We start from the raw sequence: 27,023 nt of genomic DNA on the forward strand, positions 1-27,023 counted from the left end.
TCTTCTAGGGTTCAAAAGGGGTTTGTCCCTTATATATAGCAGGAAAAAAACCTTGTGAAGGGGTTTTTTTGCTTTTTTAGCTAAGAACACTGACTGTAATACTTTGCTACATAAGAGATTGGCATTCTTAACGTTCGATCACTCATTTTCGCAAAATCAAGAAATATTATCCATTGTGTTCATTTTTTATACCTTTTATTCTAGAGTTTATTATACTTAGCTAAGATTTACCCCTTCATTCTCTTTAATTGATTTATTCAAAAGGGTTCCAATATCTTTTGAGTCAAACATTTTCTCCTCTTTCCTTTTTTGTTTTCCCTTTAATGAAGGTGTTGGACAATGAAGAACTGAAAATTGTGGACATGTAAAATGCTTGAATTAACTATAATTAATGAGTTACTTACAAGCCTATGGTAATAATGTTGCTATCCAAGTGAAGTTTACTAACTGTGTGACTGAATTTTTATACATAAGTTCATTTTAACTGTAACGATATTTTCCTATTTTCAAGTCGCCAATCAATTTACTTATTATGGGTAATTTATTTTAATGATTTAATAATATAGAAAGTTTGCATTATAGGTGTATAAAAATTTAAAACTCTTATACAAATAGTTGTGAAATAGAGATTGTACAATATTTTTAACGGAAAAGGATCAAAACTACCCCTATTGTTTGCTAAATGGTTTATAAATACCCTCCGTCCAGCTATCCGACGTTAATTCTATTAACAAAATTACTCCCGCGACTAACGGCAGAATTGGTATGCCTATATTTAATGACGTGTCATTTTTCTACTGGACCACGTAGCAATCTCTTAAATTCACTCTCACAGTTCTTTCTTTGAGTACTTTATAGGTTTTCCCCCATAATTTTATCAGATCTACAGTTTTTCCAATTCAGTTAAGTAGAATTTTGTTAAAAATTAGTGTATTTCTCTGTTGGGTTTTGCTCCTTGGGGTTTTGGGAGTGGGAGGGAGATTGTGCATACTGGAAATGAGTGGAAAGTTCTGGAATTTGGAAAGTTTTGGAATTTAGGCAAATTTTATGATTTAAGAGAGAAGATGAATGGGGGAGAGAGGGCTTGGGTGAAATCAAGAAGAAGATCGGTAAAATGGGGAAGCCATTGGGTCGGATCAGCTAAGCGGGATCGAAATAATATCCATTTTCTTTCGGTCAGAGATTTCCACGTGGCCCAGTAGAAAAATGACACGTCACTAAATGTAGGCACATCAGTTTTGCCATTAGTCGCGGGGGTAATTTTGTTAATAGAATTAACGTCGTGTGTTTTTTTGGACGAATAGATGGACGGAGGGTATTTATAAACCTTTTAATAAATGATAGGAGTAATTTTGGCCCTTTGCCGTATTTTTAAGAGAATTTTTCATAAAGAACCATCTTTTAGGTCTAACTAGTCATTTATAGATATCATTTGCTATTTTACGTGTTATAGATATCTTTTATGTTTTTATACAATGTATTTCATGTATTTGAGATGTTGTATTCAATAATACAACAAAAAAAATATGCGTAAAAACAGGAATTCCAGCTAACTCTGATATGTATTTAGCTGTATTTAAGCGGCTTTAACGTGAAATACAGTAACGTATCTGCGCAGAATCTAGAAGGTTAAACTGGTTAAAATAGAAGGAAATCAAATCACATGATATTCTCCTAAATTAACTCAACGAACTAAAACTAATACACATTAATCTGTATTCTGCTCAAAGACAGCATCTCAGAAACGTGAATACAACGAGAAAACAGAGCAACATCTGATCGAACTTCTTCCATTCTCTTCTCTTTTTTTTCGATTTATACAAATTATATACAAAATAAGGTATTCGCCCTCTATACATATGGCAAGTTTAACAGTTTTGTTGCGTCATTCTGGCAAGTGGAACGATGAGGGCAATTACATCGATTTTTCAATTTAGGAAATACTGATAAAGGAGTATGCCTCCTTTAATGATCTGGTTGTTTCAATTTCAAATCAACTGGGTATCGATTTGAGCTCCAAGACCATTAAAATACAATACAAAGTAGAAGGAAATTGTACGCCAATGGAAATACATAATGATATGGGTTACAGAGTTTATGTAGAATTGAAAAAAGAGAATAGAGAATTTGGGATGTATCCTTTGTGCATAACAACTATCGAAAAAGATCTTATATCCGGAGGTAGTTTAAATCAAGGCGACACTGTGCAAATAGACGAAGGAGTTCAAAGGTACGATTTCGATACAGATGATACACTGGCTCCAGATTTTGTCAATTCAGGAGAAGCGATTGGAGTGTTCGAACTCCACAAGGATTTGATAATTTCAAAAACTAATCAAAAGGAGGTTATGGCTGGACAAGTTTATAAGGATAAGGCTACATTGAAAGAGGTGATGGAGAATTATGCTATAGCTCAAAGGTTTCAATTCCGGGTTGATAGGTCTAATGCTGTCAGGTTTGCATGTATTTAAAAAAAATTTCCGTTGTATTTTTTATTATTAGTTCTAGCTGTAAGTTTAACGTCATTGTATTTATACGTATTTGTGTATTTCATCTAGATGATCACAGATGAAGTAAACATATGTTTGTTTAGGGCATTTAAATATATGTATTCATATGTATTTTACTGGTATAAATGCACAACAGTGGCTCTAATTATTTTCTTATTACGTCTACTGTGGTATTAAGTGTATGCATATACAAACAAGTGTATTCAGTTGTATTCATTGTATTCAAACGCATATAACTATAATGGAATTCAGTAGTATAAAAATTTATATATATAGATGTCAATGTATCTATGTCAGATTATATTTGTCTGTATATGAGCTGCATTTTTTGTAAACACTTATGCTAATCAAATGTAAAATAATTAATTCTTTGCAGCTATGCATTATTATGCCTTTCAGAAGATTGTGAATGGAGGTTTAAGGCTTCAAGTATTAACAAATCAGAACTATTCAAAGTGAGAGAATTCAATGATAATCATACATGTCCGCTGAAGGACAAGGTGTATGAGCAGCGACAGGCTAGTAGCAGCCTTATAGGTGGTATGATAAGGCCTAAGCTTACAAACCATAAGAGGAAATACACTCCAAGGGATATTATCGATGATGTGAAATCAGATTTAGGTGTAGATGTTAGCTACATGTTGGTGTGGAGGGCTAAAGAAAAGGCAATGAATTTTCTGAGAAGTGAACCGGCTGATTCATACAAAAAATTTACCAGGATATTTATATACAATGGATATGACATATCCAGGTTCCCACATAAGAATGGTAAAATCGCCAAAAAATGAATTCATGTACGTGTATATATCCTTGTATGCCTTTATAAGGGGGTTTGATCATTGTAGACCCATTGTTGTTGTGGATGGAAGTCACCTAAAATCTTACTACACCGGGACATTCGTTTCGGCAAGCACGTTGGATGGTGCAGGTGAGTATCTGAATTATAATACAATCTATTAATATTTTTAAATATTGAAATACATGTTTTAAAAATAATTATATTCAATTGTATTTATATGTCATATATTGCCACTAGCATATGGTGTTATTGATTCAGAGAACGATATCGCTTGGACGTGGTTCTTTGAGCAATTCAAGATAGTATACGGTGAAAGGGAAAACATGTGCATCGTTTCAGATAGAAATAAGAGTATCATTAAATCTGTATCGAGAGTGTATCCAGATATACCGCATTTTGCTTGTATATGGCATCTATGGAACAACGTATATAAAAAATTCAAAAAGAGCCATGCCAAGTTGAGCGAGATATACTTCTCGATAGCAAAAGCATACACACAAGCTGAATTTAACAATCTGATGGAGAAGGTGGAGAAGGTAGATATTAGGGTGAAAGAATACTTAGAGTTAGCTGGTTACGAAAAGTGGACTAGGTTGTATGCACCTATTAACAGGGGATGGACAATGACGTCAAATATTGTTGAGTCAATCAATGTCGCACTAGTTTCAGCAAGGAAATTGCCAATATACGACTTCCTCGAAGAAGTTAGGAAGATGTTTGGACGTTGGAATTGTAGTAACCGCAAAGAAGCTACACAGACATACACGACGCTTGGAAAAAAATACCAGGAGATGCTGACTTTGAATGAGGAAATGTCTACACGTATGACTGTAAGTTATATTTTAACGTCATTGCTGTATATAGCTTAATTGTTACTGAATTAATGGCATGAATACAACTGAATACAATGATTTTTTAAGTAGAACTACCATTAATACATATGAATACAACTATATTCAAACTCATAAAAGATATATTTTTCCGTAGATTTGATATGAATAGAACTGAATATAACTAAAAGCATGCTGCAAAAAGTATTAGAATACATCAGAATATAACTAACAAAGATGTATTATATGTAATTTTAATATGTATTGTCAATACGTATGATTCTAATGCTTTTGTTAGCATCCTGTTGCCTAAAGTACAGCAGAATTCTGATAAGTTCTGCACTAATAGCAGTTGGTATTCTGCTGGTCTAAATATTTGATGTATTCATCTATATGCAAAAATTTCAGTTGTATGTAACTTATTAATACAGCATTATATATTTGATAATTCAGATATATGTGCTCAAAACATATATTTCTATTTTTAAATGTAGGTGGTACCATCAACTGAATACTTACATACGGTTAACGATGGTGGGAGGAATTACACAGTCTGCATGTTAGAGAGAAAATGTGTTTGTGGGAGGTTCCAAGTTGATGAATTGCCATGCCCACATGCTTGGGCTGTATTGAAGAGCAAATTTCTAATGCCAGAAGAATATTGCTCTAACTATTACAAACCAAATACAATTGTAATGACATATGATTTGCCAGTGTACCCGCTACCGGACAAAAATGACTGGAATATACCAGAACATATTGCAGAGGAGGTTGTACTACCACTCAAATGGAAAAGACCTCCTGGAAGGCAAAAGAAGAAGCGCGATAAAATATTAAGTAAATTGTTGCAGCCGAAAAATCAGCATTCATGTAGCATATGTGGGCAGGGAGGACATAACAAGCGAACGTGTAGAAATGCTCCACGTAATAAATAGTTAACACTCTGACATGTATTAGTGCTTCAACGATTTGTCAATACTTATGTTAACATTGTCAAGTAATAAATTCTCATTGTCAAGTAATATATTCTGAAATGACTTTCGTGAATAGTTTCTGAATACATATAGTTGAAATATTTTTATACAGATAAATACATATGCACTATACAGTTGAGTATAACTGAGTATATATGAATACTAAAAAATACAACTGGATACAGCTGAAGTATTTTTATGAAAAAAATATAGTTGAGTAGCACTGAATGTAAATGAATACACCAAAATACAACTGAATATAGCTGAATAATACACTTAAATACAACTAACTACTGCTGAATAAAATAAGCTGAATACAACTGAGTACATCTGAATACAACTGATTACGTAAAACCTATTTAATACATCTGAAATTGCGTTCTTTAATATGTGTTATCTGAACTTGGAAGATACATCTAAATGGATGCTGCTGAATACAACTGAACTTGACAGTTAAATACAACTGAATACAACTGAATCCAGAAAAAAATACATCTGAATTCTTTTATATAACCTACCATCAGCAAACATAAAGTTTCTGACTTTGACATTAACATGTTCATTAACTAAAACGTGTTCAAGCAAAGTTGCTTGGTATTAACACATACTTGAATCCTGTAAGATAAATATGTATCCAAACTAAAGAATAAGCATGAATACTTATGAACAAATCAGTGAAACAGTGATTGAAAAGTTGCAATTGTCATACACGAACACTGTTGATAAAGTGATAAGTTTTTCAAACTAAATACCATCTACACCAAAAACTACTCAAAATAGTATTCATCTTGAAACTACACTCCAAAACTACAATAACCTAAAGCTACTCTAACACTATCTGCATCCTTGAATCTGACTCCGTGATTTGCCTAGCAATCTTTGAAGGTGCTTCATTCTCGCTTATGGCATCAACGTCTATCTTCCGCATAGCATAGTCCCAGAGGAGAGCACCATATCTTTGACGAAGTAGAGAGGAATCAAATGTTATTTGTGGAATCTCTCCAAGAGTGCTCAGAAACTCTGTGTATGCTGCAACATGCACCCCACAATCCTAAAAAATAATTTATTGAAACAATTAAAAATAATGCATACAATTAGATTTGTATATAACATACAATAATGATGCTTGAATACTTACATGCTACCAGCTTTCTGTTGAGGCAGATCTGAAATGAAAAAAACTTCAAAGGGATCATTATGTGACTTGTCAGTGTATGCTGAGTAAGTAGACCAATCTATGCCTTGACTATCTCTGTAAAAGCCACTGATTGATAGATATAGAGGTACAAGCTTAGCTAGCTTATCAATCTCAGAAACTGCATAAGCATCATGACCTGCAGATCTGTACGAGTCATACACTTTGATACATCTCTCCTTGAATGAGACAACAGCCAATACCCAATGTAGTCTGTCCTTCAAGTTGACTGGTATCATGACATTATCCACAGTATGTCAAGGTATATTTGCATGCAATCTGTAGCCTCTTATGTACTCACATACCACATCCTCTTCTTTGGCTACATTAGCATTACTATCTGTATCAGCATACCTGTCGAATATTTCAGCGATTCTTGTCTTGAATATACAATCAACAGTTGTATACTTGAAGTTGCTTGTTTGATTGTACTTTCCCTTCTTTCTCAAATAGTAGAATATGACGTCAATATGCTATACACAAAGTTAAGTACATGGTGTGAGTCCAATTAATCAAACTATTAAAGAATATAGCTGAATACAGAGAAATACATATGAAAAATACAGTTGAATACAACAGATTGTATGTGAATAAAATTGTTGACTACAACAGACTACAGCTTACTACATCTGATTAAAACAATTGAAAACAACTGAATATAGCTGAATAATATTGAATAATGCAATTGACTACTTATGATTTAAAGACTTCAATATGACTGTCTACAGTTGAATATAGCTGAATACAGAGAAATGCGGTTGAATATAGCTGACTACAGCTGATTAAAACATTTGAATTCAATTGAATATATTTAAATACATCTGAATACAGGAGTTGAATAAAGCAGAATACAGAGAAATGCAGTTGAATACATCTGACTACAGCTGATTAAAACAATTGAATTTAATTGAAATTAGCTGAATACAGCTGAATAAAGATGTTGAATAAAGCTGAATATAACAATTGAATACAGCTAACTATAGCTGATTAATACAGTTCAATTCAACTGACTATAACTGAATATATTTGAATACACCAAAATACAACTGAATACAACTGAATGCAGAAGTTGAATAAAGGTGAATATAGCAATTGAATTCAGCTGACTATAGCTTGAATACAGTTGAATACAGCTTAATACAGCTGAATGCAAATGAATAATACAGCTGAATATAGCTGAATAAAACAACATGTTGTTATTCAAAGAAAATTAGTCAGTTAGGGGAAAAAAACTTACGTTGTCATCCCATAGCTTCCCATCAAACGATAGAAGGAAAAACCAATTTTTTGAATTAACTTGATCAACTCCAAAATCCAATGGTATATGAAGTGTTGACTTGTTCTTCTTGTAATGGTCTTCCAAATTACTTCTACAAGTATGGTATAAAAAATATTATATACATTTTTAAAAATATAAAAACTTAATACACATACCGGGGGAAAACTCACCTCTGATCATGTCTAGCGAGAAGACCATCACGAACCCATTTGTCATATTCCTGAATGATTAACGTAGGATGTGGCCCCGTTATTGAATCATCCTCAAAGGGGTGTCTTTTTTCAACAATGGGGGGTCAACTTTACTAAGGTACCTATTGTTTATTGAATTCGTGATTAGAGACTTTTAAATTTAAAAACCTTGAGGAAAGCTGAATCTTTACTTTATAAAAATACTAACCTGCGGAGTCGAAGTTAGACTCATAAGGCGAAGAGTACCATCTACTTGGTCGCCGATTCCTATGAGATGGTATTGGGGTTGATTCAGCTTTTTTTGCATTGTTGTGAATTATAATTTTAGTTTCTGGAATTTGACTGGGAAGAAACTTGTCGTCCAGCTCAAATTGAGATACATAGAATTATGTAGATATACCTTCTTGACCAGTAGATGGTATGTTGGACGGCACCTCTGATGTAGTTTTCCCCTCTCCTATATACACCAAACATTGATCATTAAGCACTTGTTTCTGTTAGTTGTATGTATCATTGTTAGTGTATTAACTTAATGTTACAATACAGTTAAATACATATGAGTGTAGTAAGAAAATAGATTTTGGTAATGGAAATGGGAGTTTGAAATACATCACACATATTCAAGAAATACAAATCAGAATACATCAAAATACAGCTGAATATGTTTAAATACAGTAGTTAATTCTATTTACATATTAAGGTTAACACAGATATGAATACAGCTAAATACATGTGTTGGCCAATGCATTTATCAGTTTAGTGAGGCAGTTAAAGGCTAGTCGAATACATACAACATTTATAAATACAATTATTTAATTATAACAGCAAGCAGGAGATATAAACAAATGCTCAATATGTTAAGAATGGTAAACCTCAACATTATCTCCGACATCTGTGTCAATGCCATCATCACGTCTCCCTATGGGTTCCTTTCTCTGGTGTAAACTTTCAGTTTGCTGATTTTGTTGAAGATGGTTAGAAAGCTTCTTGAAGTTATCATTGATTAATGTTCTTAGAGACTTGAACTCTCCCATAACCTTAACAATACAAAAATAATTATAAGATTGCGCTAAAAATATATGAATGTTATTCATTAAACTGTAATGTTTAATTTGTGGTTAAATACTCACGTATTCTTTGAATGAATTTAGGTCTTTCCTCAAAGAAGATACTTCGTCATCTTGGGAATCTTGCAGCTGATTGTCATGCAAAATTTTATGTCCAAATTCGGATACACAAACAGGAGGAATCTTGGGTTGATATTCTGTTTCGTTAGGATGCCTTTCGTGTTCCTTGCGCTTTTTATGGGACGGTGATGAAGATGGACCAACACTTGCAACATGTTTCTTCTTACATTGAAGCTCGGGTGTAGGAGAAAAGTCATCTGAATCCTCTCCCGATTTGTCTGAATGAGCAGGAGAAGGTCTCTTCTCAAGATCGACGCCTGCAGGAGGATTCTGAATAATGGCAAGCTCTATATCGCTTGTACTGATGTCCTTGTAAACAATCTAAAAAACGAAATACAATCAAAGTCTTACTAGAAACATACAAATGCAGATCTGGAATACAAACTGAAATTTGTATTGAATATAAGGCAGCACTAATGATTTGGAAATAATATGCAATTGTATGAAGAATTAATAATGAAGGCTACAGCAGCTATATATTGTTGTATGCATATGAATGCATTTGTATGCATTAGATGTATTCAAATGTATACAGTTTTTGTATGCATTTGTATACAAGTGTATGCAGCTGTTTATTAGTCCCTATGCATTTGTATACATGTATCTTGAATCTGTATGCAAGTATTTATATCTGTAAGCATATGTATACAAATGTATATTGCTGTATGCATCCCCTGAAAATGTATGCAGCTGTATTTTGTGTCTGTATGCAGCTGATAATACAAATATTTTCTATCTGTATGTATTTGTATACAAATGTATTATGTTGTATGCTTCCCCTGAAAATGAATGCAGTCTCTTGTATGCAAATGTATGAGTAATCTTTGTGCATTTGTATGCAGCATATTTGTGAGAATATGACAGCTGAAACTACAGCAGGTATTACATCACCAAAAATGTATCTGAATGCAGCTGCATACTTATATATGCAAATGTATGCCTATTAATTATTACTAAAATATAAACTATCAATGATACAATTTGTATAGTACCATGTTCCCGGTGTCATTGAACATGCCGTTCATCAGATAAGCAATGGTTGGCTGATATCTGGTGGTTCTCCAATTGAGTATTTTGGGGACCACGTCATCAACTCGGAGTGCAATTTTGGAATCAACAACTGAATAGCACTCATAAAACCACACTTGCATAGCCAGTGGCATCCCAGCTATCCTGTAATACTTCTTCTCAGCATCCATCTTCATGCTAATCGATTTTGTCAGCATTTCAAATGCTTTTAAACCCCAATGATATTCAGAATAGCGCCTACTCTCTACCAAGTCAAAATGTAGCCTTGGTATAGGTGTACTATTATTCTCGGATGAAAAAATGAAGGTGTGTATGAAATATAACAAAGATATCTTCAAGGCATCACCATCATTGTCGGGACCCCAGTTCTTGTCAGCAAAGCATTTCATCAATTGTTCCTTCTTGACAAGATTAGCACCTCCAAAGTAAGTCTCAATAAGCCGATTAGGAAACTTTTCACTAAACTCAAAATCTTCATCATTACCAACACATTTGAGGCCAGTCACAATCGCAAACTCCCTTAATATGAAATGTAATGAAGTACCATTGACGTGTACTGCAAATAATTGTTAGGAGTGCCTTCTAACTGGAGAGCCATGAAGCATCTGAAGAGTTGATGTTGAACTTCACAACGCTTCATTTGAAGAAATGAGCCAAAGCAAGTATTGCCAAGTTGTTGGTACTGATCAGGAGTAAGGTTCTCTTTTAGCTGGGAGACTATATCAGTATTAGTATAAACACTGATATGGGGTGCAAATTTTGGCTGGTGTTTCACAAAAAAATTAATTCCCTGCATTTAACAAGAATAAATACATGTAAATACAATTGAATACAAAGCATATTTCATAGTAAATCTTGCATGAATACATATGAATACAACTACAAACACTTAGAAGTATAGATATAACTGAATACACAGAATATATTACAGTACATCTGACATGAATACATACGAATACAACTAAATACATTGACAAGGCTAAATACATATTAAAAAACTAACTACAACACACATGACATAAAAAATAAGTAAGCAGAATACATATGAATACAATTAAAAACTTACTGGAAAATTGAACAATTGCAAACAAAAAATAACTAAGATGAATACATATGAATACAACTAAAAACATACTGGAAAATTGAACAGTTGCAAACTATCAAAATACATAAGAATACATATACATACTTATAAATACAATTGAATACAGTAATACCAAGTAGTAGAAAAATGTGAAATTGAATAAAACTAAATATATTTAAATACAACCAGATACATACGAATACAACATCGTACATGTAAAATAACTTGAATAATTATGCATACATATAAGTTTCTTTGAATGCATATTGATACAATAGCAATTACCTTTTGGTGTCGTGTATCTGATATTTTTTTTGCAGCGACTTCCTTTACATTGACACATGAAGAATCATTCATAGGTTTTTTCATCTTTGAAACAACTGGATTTTTTGTTTCTTTTGAAGATTTCTCAACTTGGACTTCTTTCGACTTGTCATTGTGTAATTTAGTTCTTCTCTGTGAAACTGTAGTTGCTGACTTACCTGCAAAATCCGACTCTCCTTGAGTTATTTGCAACGAGAAAGAGGGCCCATCAAAATTGAGAATTTTGGTGGGTATACCTCTGGTTATCATCTTGTGTGGCATTGAATCCGCCATTAAAAAGAAAACCCAAAGCTTCCTAGTGAGCAAACAATACCAATGGTTATTGTTTCAGAAATTTATGAAAAATCGGTATAAAAATTAGACAACCAAATTAATGATATCAAAGTTCGAAGAAGTAAACTTACCAGGAGAAAAACTTACCAAATTTTAAGATACATTTTGAATGTGGGATTGATAATGGCGAAGAAATAGAGAATTTGTGTGGGAGAAGAGTTATGAAACGTGGGTTTGTGGGAGAAGAGAGTAAAGTGTATGCAAAAAGATAGAGAGAACGTGTTTAGAGCAGATATACGGTAATTATGTGAAAGAAAATACTAAAAAGGAGAGAGAAAAATATTATTTAGCATATATGGTGCCTTAAATGTAGGATGTAACTATAATTAGATATTTTGCTATAAAGGATAAAAGGTATTTATATGATGCAATATTTTAAAATGGTATTTATTTAAAATAAATAGGGTACTAAGGTTTTCTATAGGGTGTAAAATTTCCTATTTTTAATAACATCCCTTGAATTATTCACTTGTTTGGATAATGCTTGATGTTGGTCAACCTTCAAATCGATTACTTGTCAACATGGTAATTATAAGAGGAAAAAAGAAAGAGTAACACAAATAGTCCAAGTCCAATGGCTATATAATAACCACTTTTACGGCTGATCCTTACAAGATGGTCACAAATTAAAAATTAATGCAACTTTTGTCCATGTACGATCATATATGTATTCTAAATAGCAGCGTTAAAAGTGGCTGTTTGCGCAAATGACCCCTTTGTAAATGTATGCCCCCTGCTGTATCTTGTTGTGGTTATGTTGTTTAATTCTGTTTGCAAAGCATACCTCTAATTTATCTATACTAATAACTATTAATTTTTATTATTATTAATGGAATTTCTTCACATTCCAAAATAATAAATTTATAACTTATTGTTACTCCCACCCAACCGCTTAAACCAAAACTAGATGGCGTATGTATAATATATATATGTGTAATTCGTGTATAATATATGTATACCTGTATATAATCAATGTATAATCTATGTATATCGATTAGAAAAAGTAAATATTGAATCCGACTGGTTATTTGTGTAAGATCCCAAAAGAGAGATCTTCCAAGGAGGAAGCTATTTTTCCAAGTAGAAATAGAACTTGAAGGGAATTAAAAAAAAAAAAAGATTAGCCATCAAAATAAAACATTATTATCACACTAACAACAATTACGTCTCGGTCCAAACAAGTTGGTGTCGGTACATAAATCCTCGGTGACCACAAAAGTTCTGTAAACACTACTAGAAATCCGGAAAAAAACGATCAATATTTAGCGACCAAAATTGATCTGTGGGAAAAAGCGACCAAAGTTGGTCGCTAAACTAGCGAAAATAATAAAATAAATAAAAGAAACAAAGTAGAGACCAAGGTTGGTCGCTACTTGGTTGCTATATTAGTCAAAATGTTGACTGGACTGGTCAGACTTTCTTGGTCAAACATTTACTGAGATTAGTGACCAATGTTGGTCGCTAAAGTGGGACCCACCTACAAAATTTTAATAATTATATTATTATTTTAAAAAAATTATAAAATATAAATATATATAATATAAAAATGGCGACCAACGTTGGTCGCTACTTAAAGGGTAGGCAGATACCGACCAACTTTGGTCGCTTAAATGGGGCCCAGTTATACAATTTTAATAATTATATTATTAATTTAAATATTATATGAAATATAATTAAATCTAATTTAAATATAGCGACCAACTTTGGTCGCTAAACTAAATTCTTGAATAAATAGCGACCAAAGTTGGTCTCTATTCAGGTCAACAATGGTCAAAATTAAAAATCACTTTTGTATTTACTATCTAAATAATATAAATATAAGCCGTTAATACTTTTGTAATACAAGGGATGAATAGTACTACGAATCGTGCGTCTCTCTCTCTCTCTCTCTCTCTCTCTCTCTCTCATATATATATATATATATATATATATATATATATATATATATATAAAATATATACTTACGCTATATTATGCACTGAGTATAAGTCTATTAGGTAATATTATATCGAATATAGCTTACATATATAATATATATACTTACGCTATACTATGCACTAAGTATAAGTGTATTAGGTAATACTGTATCGAATATAGCTTATATATATACTATATATACTTATATATATATATATATATATATATATATATATATATATACTTACGCTATACTATGCACTAAGTATAAGTGTATTAGATAATACTGTATCGAATATAGCTTATATATATATAATATATATATACTTACGCTATACTATGCACTGCGTATAAGTGTATTAGGTAATACTGTATCGAATATAGCTTATATATATACTTACGCTATACTATGCACTAAGTATAAGTGTATTAGGTAATACTGTATCGAATATAGCTTATATATATATAATATATATACTTACGCTATACTATGCACTAAGTATAAGTGTATTAGGTAGTATTATATCGAATATAGCTTATATATATATATATATATATATATATATACTTACGCTATACTATGCACTGAGTATAAGTGTATTAGGTCATACTGTATCGAATATAGCTTATATATATAATATATATATACTATATATATATATACTTACGCTATACTATGCACTGCGTATAAGTGTATTAGGTAATACTGTATCGAATATAGCTTATATATATATATAATATATATACTTACGCTATACTATGCACTAAGTATAAGTGTATTAGGTAATACTGTATCGAATATAGCTTATATATATAATATATATACTTACGCTATACTATGCACTGAGTATAAGTGTATTAGGTAGTACTGTATCGAATATAGCTTTTATATATATATATATAATATATATACTTACGCTATACTATGCACTAAGTATAAGTGTATTAGGTAGTATTATATCGAATATAGCTTATATATATATAATATATATACTTACGCTATACTATGCACTAAGTATAAGTGTATTAGGTAATACTGTATCGAATATAGCTTATATATATACTATATATACTTACGCTATACTATGCACTAAGTATAAGTGTATTAGGTAGTATTTATACTACATATGTACATAATTTTAAATTGTATTATACACACACACACACACACATATATATATATATAGCTTAAATTGAATTAAAATCCTAAATTTATACTACATATATATATAATTTTAAATTGAATTAAGAGTAATATAATTTTTTTAGAAATAGCGACCAACTTTGGTCGCTATTTCTAAAAATTCAAAACTGATTTACCTACCAAAATAGCGACCAACTGTGGTCGCTATTTTTAATTCCAGAGTGTCAAAACCGGGATCCCCTCCCATTCTTTCTAAAAAATTCCCAAAATCTCTCTTTTCTCTCTCACACTCAACCCCCCCCCCTTCCAACTCCCAGCACCAGAGGCCCCACTCACGCCACCAACGACCACCGCCCAGCTGCCGCCGCCCCGTCGCCATCGCCTCTGCCGCTGCTGTGTCTCTCTCCTTCTCCACCTCCTAAAAATTCTAGGTTATAATTACAATTTATATCTTTTATGTAAGCTTATAATGTTTTGTTTATTAGCTATGAATTAGTTTCAAATGACTAGTGTTTCAATTGATTATTTAACATTGTATTTTATAGAAACCTAGGGTTTAGGTTGTATTTATCATTATTTAACATTTTATAAAAATCTAGGGTTAATAGAAATCTAGGATATAAATTGAAACTTTTAGGATATGAGTTGATTTTTTAGGATATGAATTGAAACTTTTAGGATATGAATTGAAACTTTTAGGATATGAGTTGAACTTTTAGGAAATAAATTGAACCTTTAGCATATGTATTGAACCTTTAGGATATGACTTGAACTTTTAGTTTATGTTTAAACTCGTAGGATAAGAATTGATGAACTTTTAGTTTTTAGGTTTTGTTCTTGTGAATTGAACTTGTACGATATAAATTGAAGCTTTTTATGTATGACTTGAACGTTTTACGATATGAGTTGAAACTTTTAGGATATGAGTTGAACTTTTGGGAAATAAATTGAACCTTTAGGATATGTATTGAACCTTTAGGATATGACTTGAAGTTTTAGTTTATGTTTAAACTCGTAAGATATGAATATAACTTTTAGTTTTTAGGTTTTGTTCTTGTGAATTGAACTTGTAGGATATAAATTGAAGCTTTTATGTATGACTTGAACTTTTTAGGATATGAATTAAAACTTTTAGGATATGAGTTGAACTTTTAGGAAATAAATTGAACCTTTAGCATATGTATTGAACCTTTAGGATATGACTTGAACTATTAGTTTATGTTTAAACTCGTAGGATATGAATATAACTTTTAGTTTTTAGGTTTTGTTCTTGTGAATTGAATTTTTAGGATATGAATTGAAACTTTTAGGATATGAGTTGAATTTTTAGGATATAAATAGAAATTTTAGGATATGACTTGAACTTTTGTGGATATGAATTGAACCTTTAGGATATAAATTGAACTTTTAGTTTATGTTTAAACTCGTAGGATAAGAATTGATGAACTTTTAGTTTTTAGGTTTTGTTCTTGTGAATTGAACTTGTACGATATAAATTTAAGATTTTATGTATGACTTGAACTTTTTACGATATGAGTTGAAACTTTTAGGATATGAGTTGAACTTTTAGCAAATAAATTGAACCTTTAGGATATGTATTGAACCTTTAGGATATGATTTGAAGTTTTAGTTTATGTTTAAACTCGTAAGATATGAATATAACTTTTAGTTTTTAGGTTTTGTTCTTGTGAATTGAACTTGTAGGATATAAATTGAAGCTTTTATGTATGTGTCGAACTTTTTGGGATATGAATTGAAACTTTTAGGATATGAGTTGAACTTTTAGGAAATAAATTGAACCTTTAGCATATGTATTGAACCTTTAGGATATGACTTGAACTTTTAGTTTATGTTTAAACTCGTAGGATATGAATATAACTTTTAGTTTTTAGGTTTTGTTCTTGTGAATTGAATTTTTAGGATATGAATTGAAACTTTTAGGATATGAGTTGAATTTTTAGGATATAAATAGAAATTTTAGGATATGAGTTGAACTTTTAGGAAATAAATTGAACCTTTAGCATATGTATTGAACCTTTAGGATATGACTTGAACTTTTAGTTTATGTTTAAACTCGTAGGATATGAATATAACTTTTAGTTTTTAGGTTTTGTTCTTGTGAATTGAACTTGTAGGATATAAATTGAAACTTTTAGGATATGAGTTGAATTTTTAGGATATAAATAGAAATTTTAGGATATGACTTGAACTTTTGTGGATATGAATTGAACCTTTAGGATATAAATTGAATTTTTAGTTTATGTTTAAACTCGTAGGATAAGAATTGATGAACTTTTAGTTTTTAGGTTTTGTTCTTGTGAATTGAACTTGTACGATATAAATTAAAATTTTACGATATGACTTGAACTTTTTACGATATGAGTTGAACCTTTAGGATATGACTTGAACTTTTGTGGATATGAATTGAAGATTTAGGATATGAATTGAACTTTTAGTTTATGTTTTGGAATTTTAGATTGCCGGGGGATTATTAGAAGAGGTTGATGACGTTATTAGACATGCAATAGAACTTCCACCAAGAATAACTAAGACACAGTACCTGGAAAAGTGTGCCTTTAATTGTTCTTCTCATTAGCGACAATGATGATGAGAAGGCAATGGCATGTGTTTCAAATAGTGATGGTGTAGGTAGGAATTTAGTATTTTCTAAGTAGATAAAAGAAGCTTATAGAGTAATTTTGTACTTCATTTTCCATGAGGAAAAGAAGTTTAATTGAGAGTGACAAGGTTGATGAAGACGGAATGTGTTTCGTTGGTCATGGCAGTTCCCATAGAATGAGGATCATAAGACTCTATGATGACAGAGATTATAGGAAGTTTTGTTCTAAATTTTCTTTCAAGTCTAATCCGTACAAGCTTAATGTGATATTGGTGATATTTCTTCGGATTCAGACAATGATTTGACCGACAAAAGTATGGAAATGCTCTTAAAAAGAATTAAAGGTAAAATCTTTTCAGCATCCTTCTCTACCAAGAAAAACATTTTACCTTTAATTCTTTTTAAGAGCATTTCCATACTTTTGTCGGTCAAATCATTGTCTGAATCCGAAGAAATATCACCAATATCATATTAAGCTTGTACGGATCAGACTTGGAAGAAAATTTAGAACAAAACTTCCTATAATCTTTGTCATCATAGAGTCTTATGATCCCCGTTTTATGGGAACTGCAATGACCAACGAAAAATATTCCGTCTTCATCAACGTTGTCACTATCAATCAAACTTCTTTTTCTCTTGGAAAGTGAAGTAGAGAATTCCTCTATAACCTCTTTTATCTACTTAGGAAATGTTAAATCCTACCTATACCATCACTATTTTGAAACACATGTCGTTGCCTTCTCATTATCATTGTAGCTATAGAGATCAACAATTGATCAAAGACACACCCTGTCAGGTACTGTATCCAAGTTATTCTCTGTATCCAAGTTCATCCCGAGTAATAGTACCACGAGGATAATCACCAAAGCCACCAGACAGCTTTATGATGCCAATGAAGCAAGATGAGTTATTCAATGAAACTCGCAATGTAAAAAAGAAGAAAGAGACTGATTCAGAAAGGAGGGTCGAGCCTCGACTATATACATGTAAGTTTTTTACTTTTCATTAAGTATTTTGATTTACTTTTATATAAATTTTGAAATACTAATTCAATATATATAATTTTTCATATAGGTTCGCTTCACATGCAGCTGACGTGAGGGAATTCATACGCAGTCAACCACCTAATGAATCGGGCGAGGCAATCCAACTTTCGGACGAGGATGCTGAAAGAACACTCCTTGAGTACTTTATATAAATTGAACTAGACAAAAAAATTTAGTTCTATTGTGTTAGTTCTTTTTAGTTCGAATGGGCTTGTAATAAGCGTTAACTTAGTTTTGTTAGCTTAATGTGTTAGTTCTATTGATTGTTGCTTTTAATTGTTGTTGTTGTTGTTGCTGGCATAAAATGCCTGTTTAGGATGTTTGGTAAGCTGGCAGGTGGTGTAGCTGCCAAAACAGGCAGTTTCTGCCAAAAATATACCAAGAAAAGCGACCAACTTTGGTCTCTATTTGGTCGCATTTCACTATAAAAAAAATAATTTTCTGGGCAATAGCGACCAACCTTGGTCGCTACCTGCCCAGATTTCTATTAAAAAAAATACAATTTCTGGAAATATGGCGACAAATGTTGGTCGCTTATCTTTAAAAAGAAAATTAAATTCTTGAATTTAGCGACCAACTTTGGTCTCTATTGCCCAGATTTTAAAATATAATATTTGGATTAGAGACCAAAGTTGGTCGCTTTCTAATGATTAATGATAAATTAAAAACAATGTATTTCATATGTAGAGACCAACTTTGGTCGCCAAATTTATATTATTAAATTAATATAGCGATCAAAGTTGGTCACTAAAGTCAAAATCAGAATATTTGGTCCTTTTACCTTAGAGACCAAAGTTGGTCGCTAATTAGCGACCAACTTTGGTCCCTAAAATAAAGGGACCAGCAATATTGCGACCAGGCATGTTTGGTCGCTTTTTGGTCGCTTTTAGGCCTATAAGCGACCAACTTTGGTCGCTTTTTGTGGTCGCTTTTTACCGGATTTCTAGTAGTGAAAATTTTCTAAGCGAATACATGTAATAATGATGAAAGAATGAATCGTACCCTGTATTATCCGAGTAATTATGTTGTAATCCTACTCACTAGGAGTAGTAAGGTAAGGTCTCGTTCCCCTTGTACTTTTTCTGTTGAGTTTTAACAAACAGGTATGGGACAATGCCAAATTTTCTATCACTACAGGAGGTGAAAGCTTGGGTGGATGAATTTAATTTGAAAAACATATAATTATTAACTGCGTGAATAATTTTATATTACAAGTACATTTTAAGTTGCCATAGAATGTACATTTTATGGCAACTTAAATTGTACATTCTATGGCTGTTTGTGCAAAATTTACACCGTACCAATCTCAGAAGATTCTTGAGCTTTTTTCACTTTTAGCTCGCGTCATAAATTATTTATATTCGATTGCCGAAAAAATATATAAAATTTGTATATTTTTTTGTATATAACATATAAAACGTACATATATACAAAAAATATATATTTTTCGACTATTATTTTGAGAGTGCTTTTAAGTATCATTTTCCCGATATTTATTCTTTCTATACTCAAAATAAGTTAAAGCGGCCATGGCTAGCCCAAAAACATACTGGCAACAGCCATGTTATTAAACTTCTTTCTAGGGAAAGTATCAGAAAATATTAGTAGCATATAAAGAACTTCTTCGTAGAAAACATTGTTGTTGCAATAAAATACAATTAAGCTTTTAGGAGTATCGACTAAAGGTTAATTGGTTGTTGCCGGTTTTTACAGATAAATTAAAGAAAGGAATGGTCACAAACCTTCTTCACTTTATCTTGCATGGACGAGCTCTTCATGAAGGTCTACAAATCACCCGGCCCCAATAATGACCATCAATAACATACATTGTATTCTTAGATCTGGTTAGATTTTAGTTCATGACAAAGCCTCATTCTCAGATCGCCAAATTTTCAAATGACAAATACAGTGTATATAGATGGATTCTTGGATTAGGTCGAATTTTTGTTCATCTCCATTTTAGGTATATATATAGTGTGACAATGGTTTGATTGTGCCATTTCTGACGAACTTTCTTCTCATCTCGGCCTGTATATGCATTGAGAATGTAGTTGTATTTGACTTTATTTATCGATGTTGTTGCTTTTTGATACAGTGTATGATTGAACTATTTAATCATTGTATTCTGGTTTTCACACATTTAATGCATTTTTCTAGCTTGTATCCAATCTCTGATAGGTTATATTGATTGTATCCAAAATACAGTTATTATGTGCGAAAGACTACAGTTAATACAATTTTCAACAAAGTCGTATTAATAGATACAACCATTATACGCGAACAAATGCATTTGACATGGACGGATCTACATATTGAATTTAGGTGCTTCAGCACCCATTAACTTTACCACATTGTCTGTATAGCTCTATAGAAAATTTGAGGCATTTGATATATTAAACCAGGAAGCACCCAAAGAACAAAAAGGTTGATAGGTGCTTTGGTCAACAAGGATATTTGTTGCTTTAGTAGTGTGAGGGGGTGGGAGTTCGACTCTTACTCATAGCAGGCTCAATTTTACTATCTTTAGTCACTTTTTAAAAAATTTATCCAATAGGTACATTTTTTATCCAATACTGGTACTTTATTTATTTTCTTTCCAAACGTAGTCCCTGAATTCTATTTTACCTTTCCTTTTTTCTAAAAAATTTTCCTTTTGTATTTACTTAGTAATTCTCTATAACAAAGAAAGAAAGTAACTCCACAGTTCGACCTCTTCTAAAAGTAAATAGTTCCTCTAGAGTGGCAAAATCCATCAAAAAACAAAATTCTCGTCAGTTACATTTTTCGTTACACGCGTCTATAATATTAATACGAGTTTTTTATTAACATTTTTGACTATCATGTTCAAATAGTTATGCACTTAAACTATGTGATTGATAGCAATTGCACGTCAAGAAAAGTTGAATACCCATGAACCCAAAATCTTGGATCCGCCATTGGTATTTGATACAACTATTCCATAAAATTGTATTCATTGATGCAGTCTGGCAACAGATTGATACAACTGAAATTTGAGTTTGGTTATATGCATTTGACATGGCGAAAATGATACATTAGCTACGGTAATTAGGCACATTGTTGCTACGTGGAGTAATTAGCTATCAAACTATAGTCACTTTTTTAAAGTTCCCTTGTGCTAAGGCCGTGCGAGTTGCAGGCTTATCGACGCTACAAGAAAAGTGATCTTTTGTGGCGGCCTTGTGTAGCGACCTTTATAGTCGCCACAAAAGTCATAGTTTCTGTGGCGACCCAACTAAGTTGCTACTAAACGTTATAGCATTAGTGGCGACAGGTGAACCCATACAATTTAAATCATGGATCCGCCTCTATAGCTAGATACAAGGATTATAAATCCGTAGCCACTGAGCTAGTTATTTTATGAACTAATTTTCTGCAATTAATACAAGTCACTGCTTCCACATAGGACAGTAACACCAAAAAACTAAATTGTATTAGGTGAAATAGTGCTTTGGCTTCTAATTATGTGTTCCTCAATATGATTTTGGGGCAAAATAGTTATTTTTTTCGAAACATAAATTTTGTTGTTATTTCTTACCTTTGTTATGCCACAAGCTATAGCTAAAAAATCTTAAACTATAAAAACCAATAAGTCTTTCCAGTTAATGGCATAGCCTCTTTATGTTGTTTAACTTATACCTGACCTTTTTATAAGTGAATAACTACTCTAAGTCTAACTTGAAAAAAAGCAATTATTACTGAGCAGAACACTAGTGGTTCGGCTCTTCCCCAAATTCCGTGCATAATGGGAACTTAGTGCACTGGGCTATCCTTTTTTTTGTAGATTACTACACGACTACTAAGTAAATCTTTATTCTCTCGGGGTGATTTATTTGGTTTTTTTAGCTATCTTTTATATGTTATACTTTAGTTTTAATGGATTATTTTTGCTGCCTAAAATAAAGTTGCTATTCATTTTGGGGACTTTTGCATCTAAAACCAGTGACAAATTTAAAAAAAGGCCTGAAGTTATTTAAAAAGTGAGTAGAAGTTAAAAAAAAATTAAAAGTGGGTATAGATTAAATGGGGGAGACCAAATAAGGCGCCCCATGTAATTTTTACCGATTTATGTTGTAGGCCACTTGCAAATCGAGTCCAAGCCCAAATTGGAACTCTTTTTAAAGCAGATATCTATCTATATTATATTAAAAGCAAGAAGAACCTTAGCGAAATGACGTTCACCTTTTTTACCATCTAAAATATATTTTACATCTGACACAATTATAATAAGTTACTTTCCTAATATTTAAGACACTTAAATCTCCTAAAAATAGATTACTAAATATTTTCTAGTTAAACTAAAGAACTCCTAATTTTTAGCCTTTAGCCATTTTAACATATTTGTTAAATAGAAAACGTGTGTACACATTACCATCCAATAAAATACTATCAATGAAATAATATTTACCTAGAATGAAAGACTAGAATTTAAAACGGAAAAAACTTACCCGCACCGGATGTTTACACCCTACTAATAAATATTTGACACATATCATTTTATTTAACTACAACTATTAGTGATTAACTATAGTTAACTATCATGTATTTTGCACATAATATTAATTAATGATATAAAATAATTAGCATCTAACGACAAAATGACGGCAATTTATTTACACGTGGGTTTTGTTATGTTTTCGTTCATATGCTCTTGAAATCTTCATGCATACTCAGTTATCCACATAATCTTGTTCCAGTAGTAAAAAAATTTGCCCATTAAATCTCATAAAACTCTTGTGCCACTAAACTCTATCATTACCAGAATGAACATGAAATTTATGTCCATGCTAAGATTAGTTGATTTTGAATTTATGATCATATTCATTTATCATACTTCTATTTCATTTTTAATGTCCTAATGTCAACTTAGTTAAGAATATGATATATGACAGGCGGCCAACACTACACCTGAATATAATAACTAGATATTTGGAAAAAAAAATTGGTTAGATGAGAAATTTGTGTGAAATTAGTAGTTAAAAGGATAAAATCATTTAAATTGAGGAATTTTTCTAGCGAAAAGATTATGGTATATTTTTATTCACAAACTCGGCATGCAATATAAGGAAATCAAGAGCGCAATTTTGATTATGTAATTGGTCGTTTTAGCCAACCAAGCATTCAAGGGTATCCTACAAAAGTTTTATTAGCCTACATAAGCAATCAAGGATTTTCTTGAATGTGTGCAAATTCTTGTCACGACTCAAAATCTAATCATGGTCGTGATGGTGCCTATCGTATTACAAGACAAGCCTATTCCCAAAATATCATTACTAATTTGATTATAAGAATCTAATAAAATATTTTTAATAATTTAATTCTTGATAAACTAAACCAACTCTAAATATAAATAATATAAAATACGGAAACGAGTCCCAAACATCCGGGTGTCACTAAGTCATGAGCGTCTAAAACTATGAACTAAGATATATAAACTATCTAACTGTCAAAAATAAGAAATGACAAAAGGAGTAACAAGGTCCTGCGGACGCTGGTAGCTACCTTACAATCTCCACAAATAGCCGGCCTGAAATCAACGATCGCCGCGCTCTAACACACCTGAATCTACACATAAAGTTCAGGGTGTAGTATAAGTACAACCAACTCAGTAGTAACAGAAATTACTAAGGAACTGAGTAGTAGTGACGAGCTAAGCAAAACAGTCCAATTATTTATTTTTCAAAATTTTAAAAATAATAGGAATAAATAGATAAATTCCATAACTCAATAAATGCCACAAAGAAATTTAACAGATAAATGCAGCAACAGCAAAAGTAAATGCAACCTCACAGCAATGTCACTCCAACATTCAGTACTCGCATTCAGCACTCAACACTCAATACACTCAGTATTCTATGCTCGCTGGGGGTGTGTACAGACTCCGGAGGGGCTCCCAAAGCCTAAGCGCTAAGCACAGACAACTCACGTGCTACCATATCAATACCTGGATTCCGCACGGTCAACTCACGTGATACGCAGATAACTCACGCGCTATGGTATCAATACCTGGACCCGCACGGTCAACTCACGTGCTACGCGGACAACTCATGTGCTATGGTATTAATATCCTCACAACCAGGCCTTCGGTCTTACTCAATCATGTACCTCACTAGCCTCACCATCATCAACAAATAAGGGAACACAGCTCACATCAAGTATCACAACATATTAGCAAATAATAGAGACTGAGGTAAACATGTACAATAATTTCTATGACTGAGTACAAATAATGTGAGCATGAATAAAGCCTAAGCATGATCTCTAACATGAAGGCAAACAAGTTAAACAACAAGTAAACACATAACTACAGATAATAGCTATTAGGCCTCGCAGCCTCACGGGACGGACCAAGTCTCAATCCCTCGAGGTATACACCCACACGCCTGTCACCTAGCATGGGTATCACCTCCAAACAATCATATGATATCAAATTCTCAAGGTTTATACCCTTAAAGCCAGAGTTAAAACTGTTACTTACCTCAACAGCGTAAAATCCTGCTCCGGGATGCCCTCGTCTCTGGACTCGGTCTCCAAAAGCTCTGAATCTATCCATAATCAGAATACTACTATCAACATAGTCTAAAGAATCGAATTCCACAATAAAAACTACATAAATATGCCAGAAATCCAAAATCGGCCAAAACCCGGGCCCCGGGCCCACGTCTCGAAATCAGTCAAAAATGGCAGAATAATAAACCTCGTCCTCTTCTGAGTCTAACCATATAAAATTTATCAAAATCAGACTCTGTTTGGTCCCTCAAATCCCTACCTAAAACTCTCCAAAACTCAAACCCTAACTCCCTCAATTTCACTTTGAAATCATCAATCAAATCCCTAAAACGAAGATGGATTCATGAAATATAACCAAATCCGAGTAGAGAACACTTATCCCAATCCCTACGGTAAAAATCGCCTCCAAAATCGCCCAAATCCGAGCTCTCCAACTCAAAATTTTACCGAATGAACAAACTCTTATTTTATATATTTTTTGCCAGCTATTCTGCCTTGTTTCTCGTGCCAAACGATCTTGATACTCACTTTTTATGCCTCCAATGGATTTCTTGTGAAATTCTAGTTAAGTTAGGCTTTTGAATCACTCAATTTGACCTTATAATGAATGAAATATGTTGGTTTCAATATTTGCAAATAGTGCAGATTTTTAAATATGCCGTCAGTGACAATTTCATAATTAATCTGAAAAATCTTGCAACCTAATTCTTAGTAAAATGATCATAAAATCCTCATACGATGTCCAAATTTGACCATTCTTTTTGCTACGGGTCCGTAATTACGATACGAATCTAATACTTCAATCAAAAAAGAAATCAGAGCTCGTTTGTTCAATATGATATTATTTATGCTTGAAGAAACGGCGTCGAAACATAAGAAAAATGAGCGCAACACAACTCAAACCTATCCGAAACTCACCCGAGGCCCTCGGGACCTCAACCAATAATTTCAACAAGTCATATATGACTACCCAAACTTAGTCGAATCTCCAGAACACCTAAAACAACACCAAAATACTAAATCAACCTCGAATTCAAGCCTAAGAACTTCTAAACTTCCAAAATTCGCCAACTATGCCGAAACCTATCAAACCACATCCGAATGACCTCAAATTTTGCACACACGCCAGAAATGACATTGTGAACCTACTCCAACTTCTAGAATTCCATTCCGACCCCGATACCTAATTTTCCACGGTCGACCAAAATTGCAAAATTTCCAACTTTCGCCAATTCAAGCCTAATTCTACCACTGACCTCCTAATTATATTCTTGACACACTTCTGAGTCTAAAATCAACCAACGAAGCTAATCAAATCATAAAAATCCAAATTTGAATTTGTCTACTCATAAGTTAACTTTCGGTTGACTTTTCTAACTTAGCTTTCTAACTAAGAGACTAAGTGTTCATTTCACTCCAAAACTAATCCGAATCCAAACCTACCAACTCGATACAACTCAACGCAGCTGAACAACACGTAAATAAGCATAGATGGGGGAAATGGGGCTTAACTCTCAGAATGAACGACCGGGTCGTTACATCCTCCGCCTTTTAAATAAATGTTCGTCCTCGAACGAGTCTAAAACATACCTGAAATCACATGATATACCACATAATTCAATCACTCACAACAATGATTTCTAATTATAGCAGCTGCCCAAAACAACCAAATGCTGATAATAAACCTCTTATCAGACAGAGCTTGAACAAGCTATATCAAGTCACAAATCAAACACCCATTAGTCCTTGCTACATATCAAGTAAACACTTCTCGTCATATTCGATCAATCCGAACACAATCTCACAGTCAAATCATACTCACCACATAGCCATCAAATCATAAATCCCACTAATAGGGGCACCAACTGACATATAAGCACGTGCTCACACAATCAACACCTCAGTGCTCAATCTACAGTCAAAACTCGGCCTCAATTCCTCAAAACTGGCCCAACATCAACACACAAAAATCACATCTCGCACCTCATCCAGGGAATCACAATCCGTCGATGCACAACTGATACCGAGCGCTC

General features: G+C 32.6%; 2 protein-coding genes across 2 annotated transcripts; one reads left to right on the plus strand and one right to left on the minus strand.

The window, feature by feature from the left end:
• Positions 1-2,063: 2,063 nt before the first annotated feature.
• Positions 2,064-5,074, plus strand: LOC107822137 (uncharacterized). The gene is made up of 5 exons (XM_075236424.1): positions 2,064-2,455; positions 2,887-3,261; positions 3,356-3,438; positions 3,547-4,139; positions 4,634-5,074. The coding sequence occupies exons 1-5, from the start codon at positions 2,064-2,066 to the stop codon at positions 5,072-5,074; spliced, it is 1,884 nt and encodes a 627-aa protein (XP_075092525.1).
• An 862-nt stretch (positions 5,075-5,936) lies between these two features.
• LOC142172749 (uncharacterized) lies at positions 5,937-11,675 on the minus strand. Its single transcript, XM_075236425.1, has 12 exons — positions 11,364-11,675; positions 10,664-10,784; positions 9,958-10,550; positions 9,720-9,905; positions 8,909-9,286; positions 8,651-8,815; positions 8,179-8,235; positions 7,758-7,807; positions 7,546-7,678; positions 6,614-6,781; positions 6,296-6,526; positions 5,937-6,164 (listed from the first exon to the last, which is right to left on the minus strand). The coding sequence occupies exons 1-12, from the start codon at positions 11,673-11,675 to the stop codon at positions 5,937-5,939; spliced, it is 2,622 nt and encodes an 873-aa protein (XP_075092526.1).
• Between the last annotated feature and the right edge of the window lie 15,348 nt (positions 11,676-27,023).

The sequence above is a fragment of the Nicotiana tabacum genome, chromosome 18 (assembly GCF_000715075.1).
Source record: "Nicotiana tabacum cultivar K326 chromosome 18, ASM71507v2, whole genome shotgun sequence".
Lineage (NCBI taxonomy): Eukaryota > Viridiplantae > Streptophyta > Magnoliopsida > Solanales > Solanaceae > Nicotiana > Nicotiana tabacum.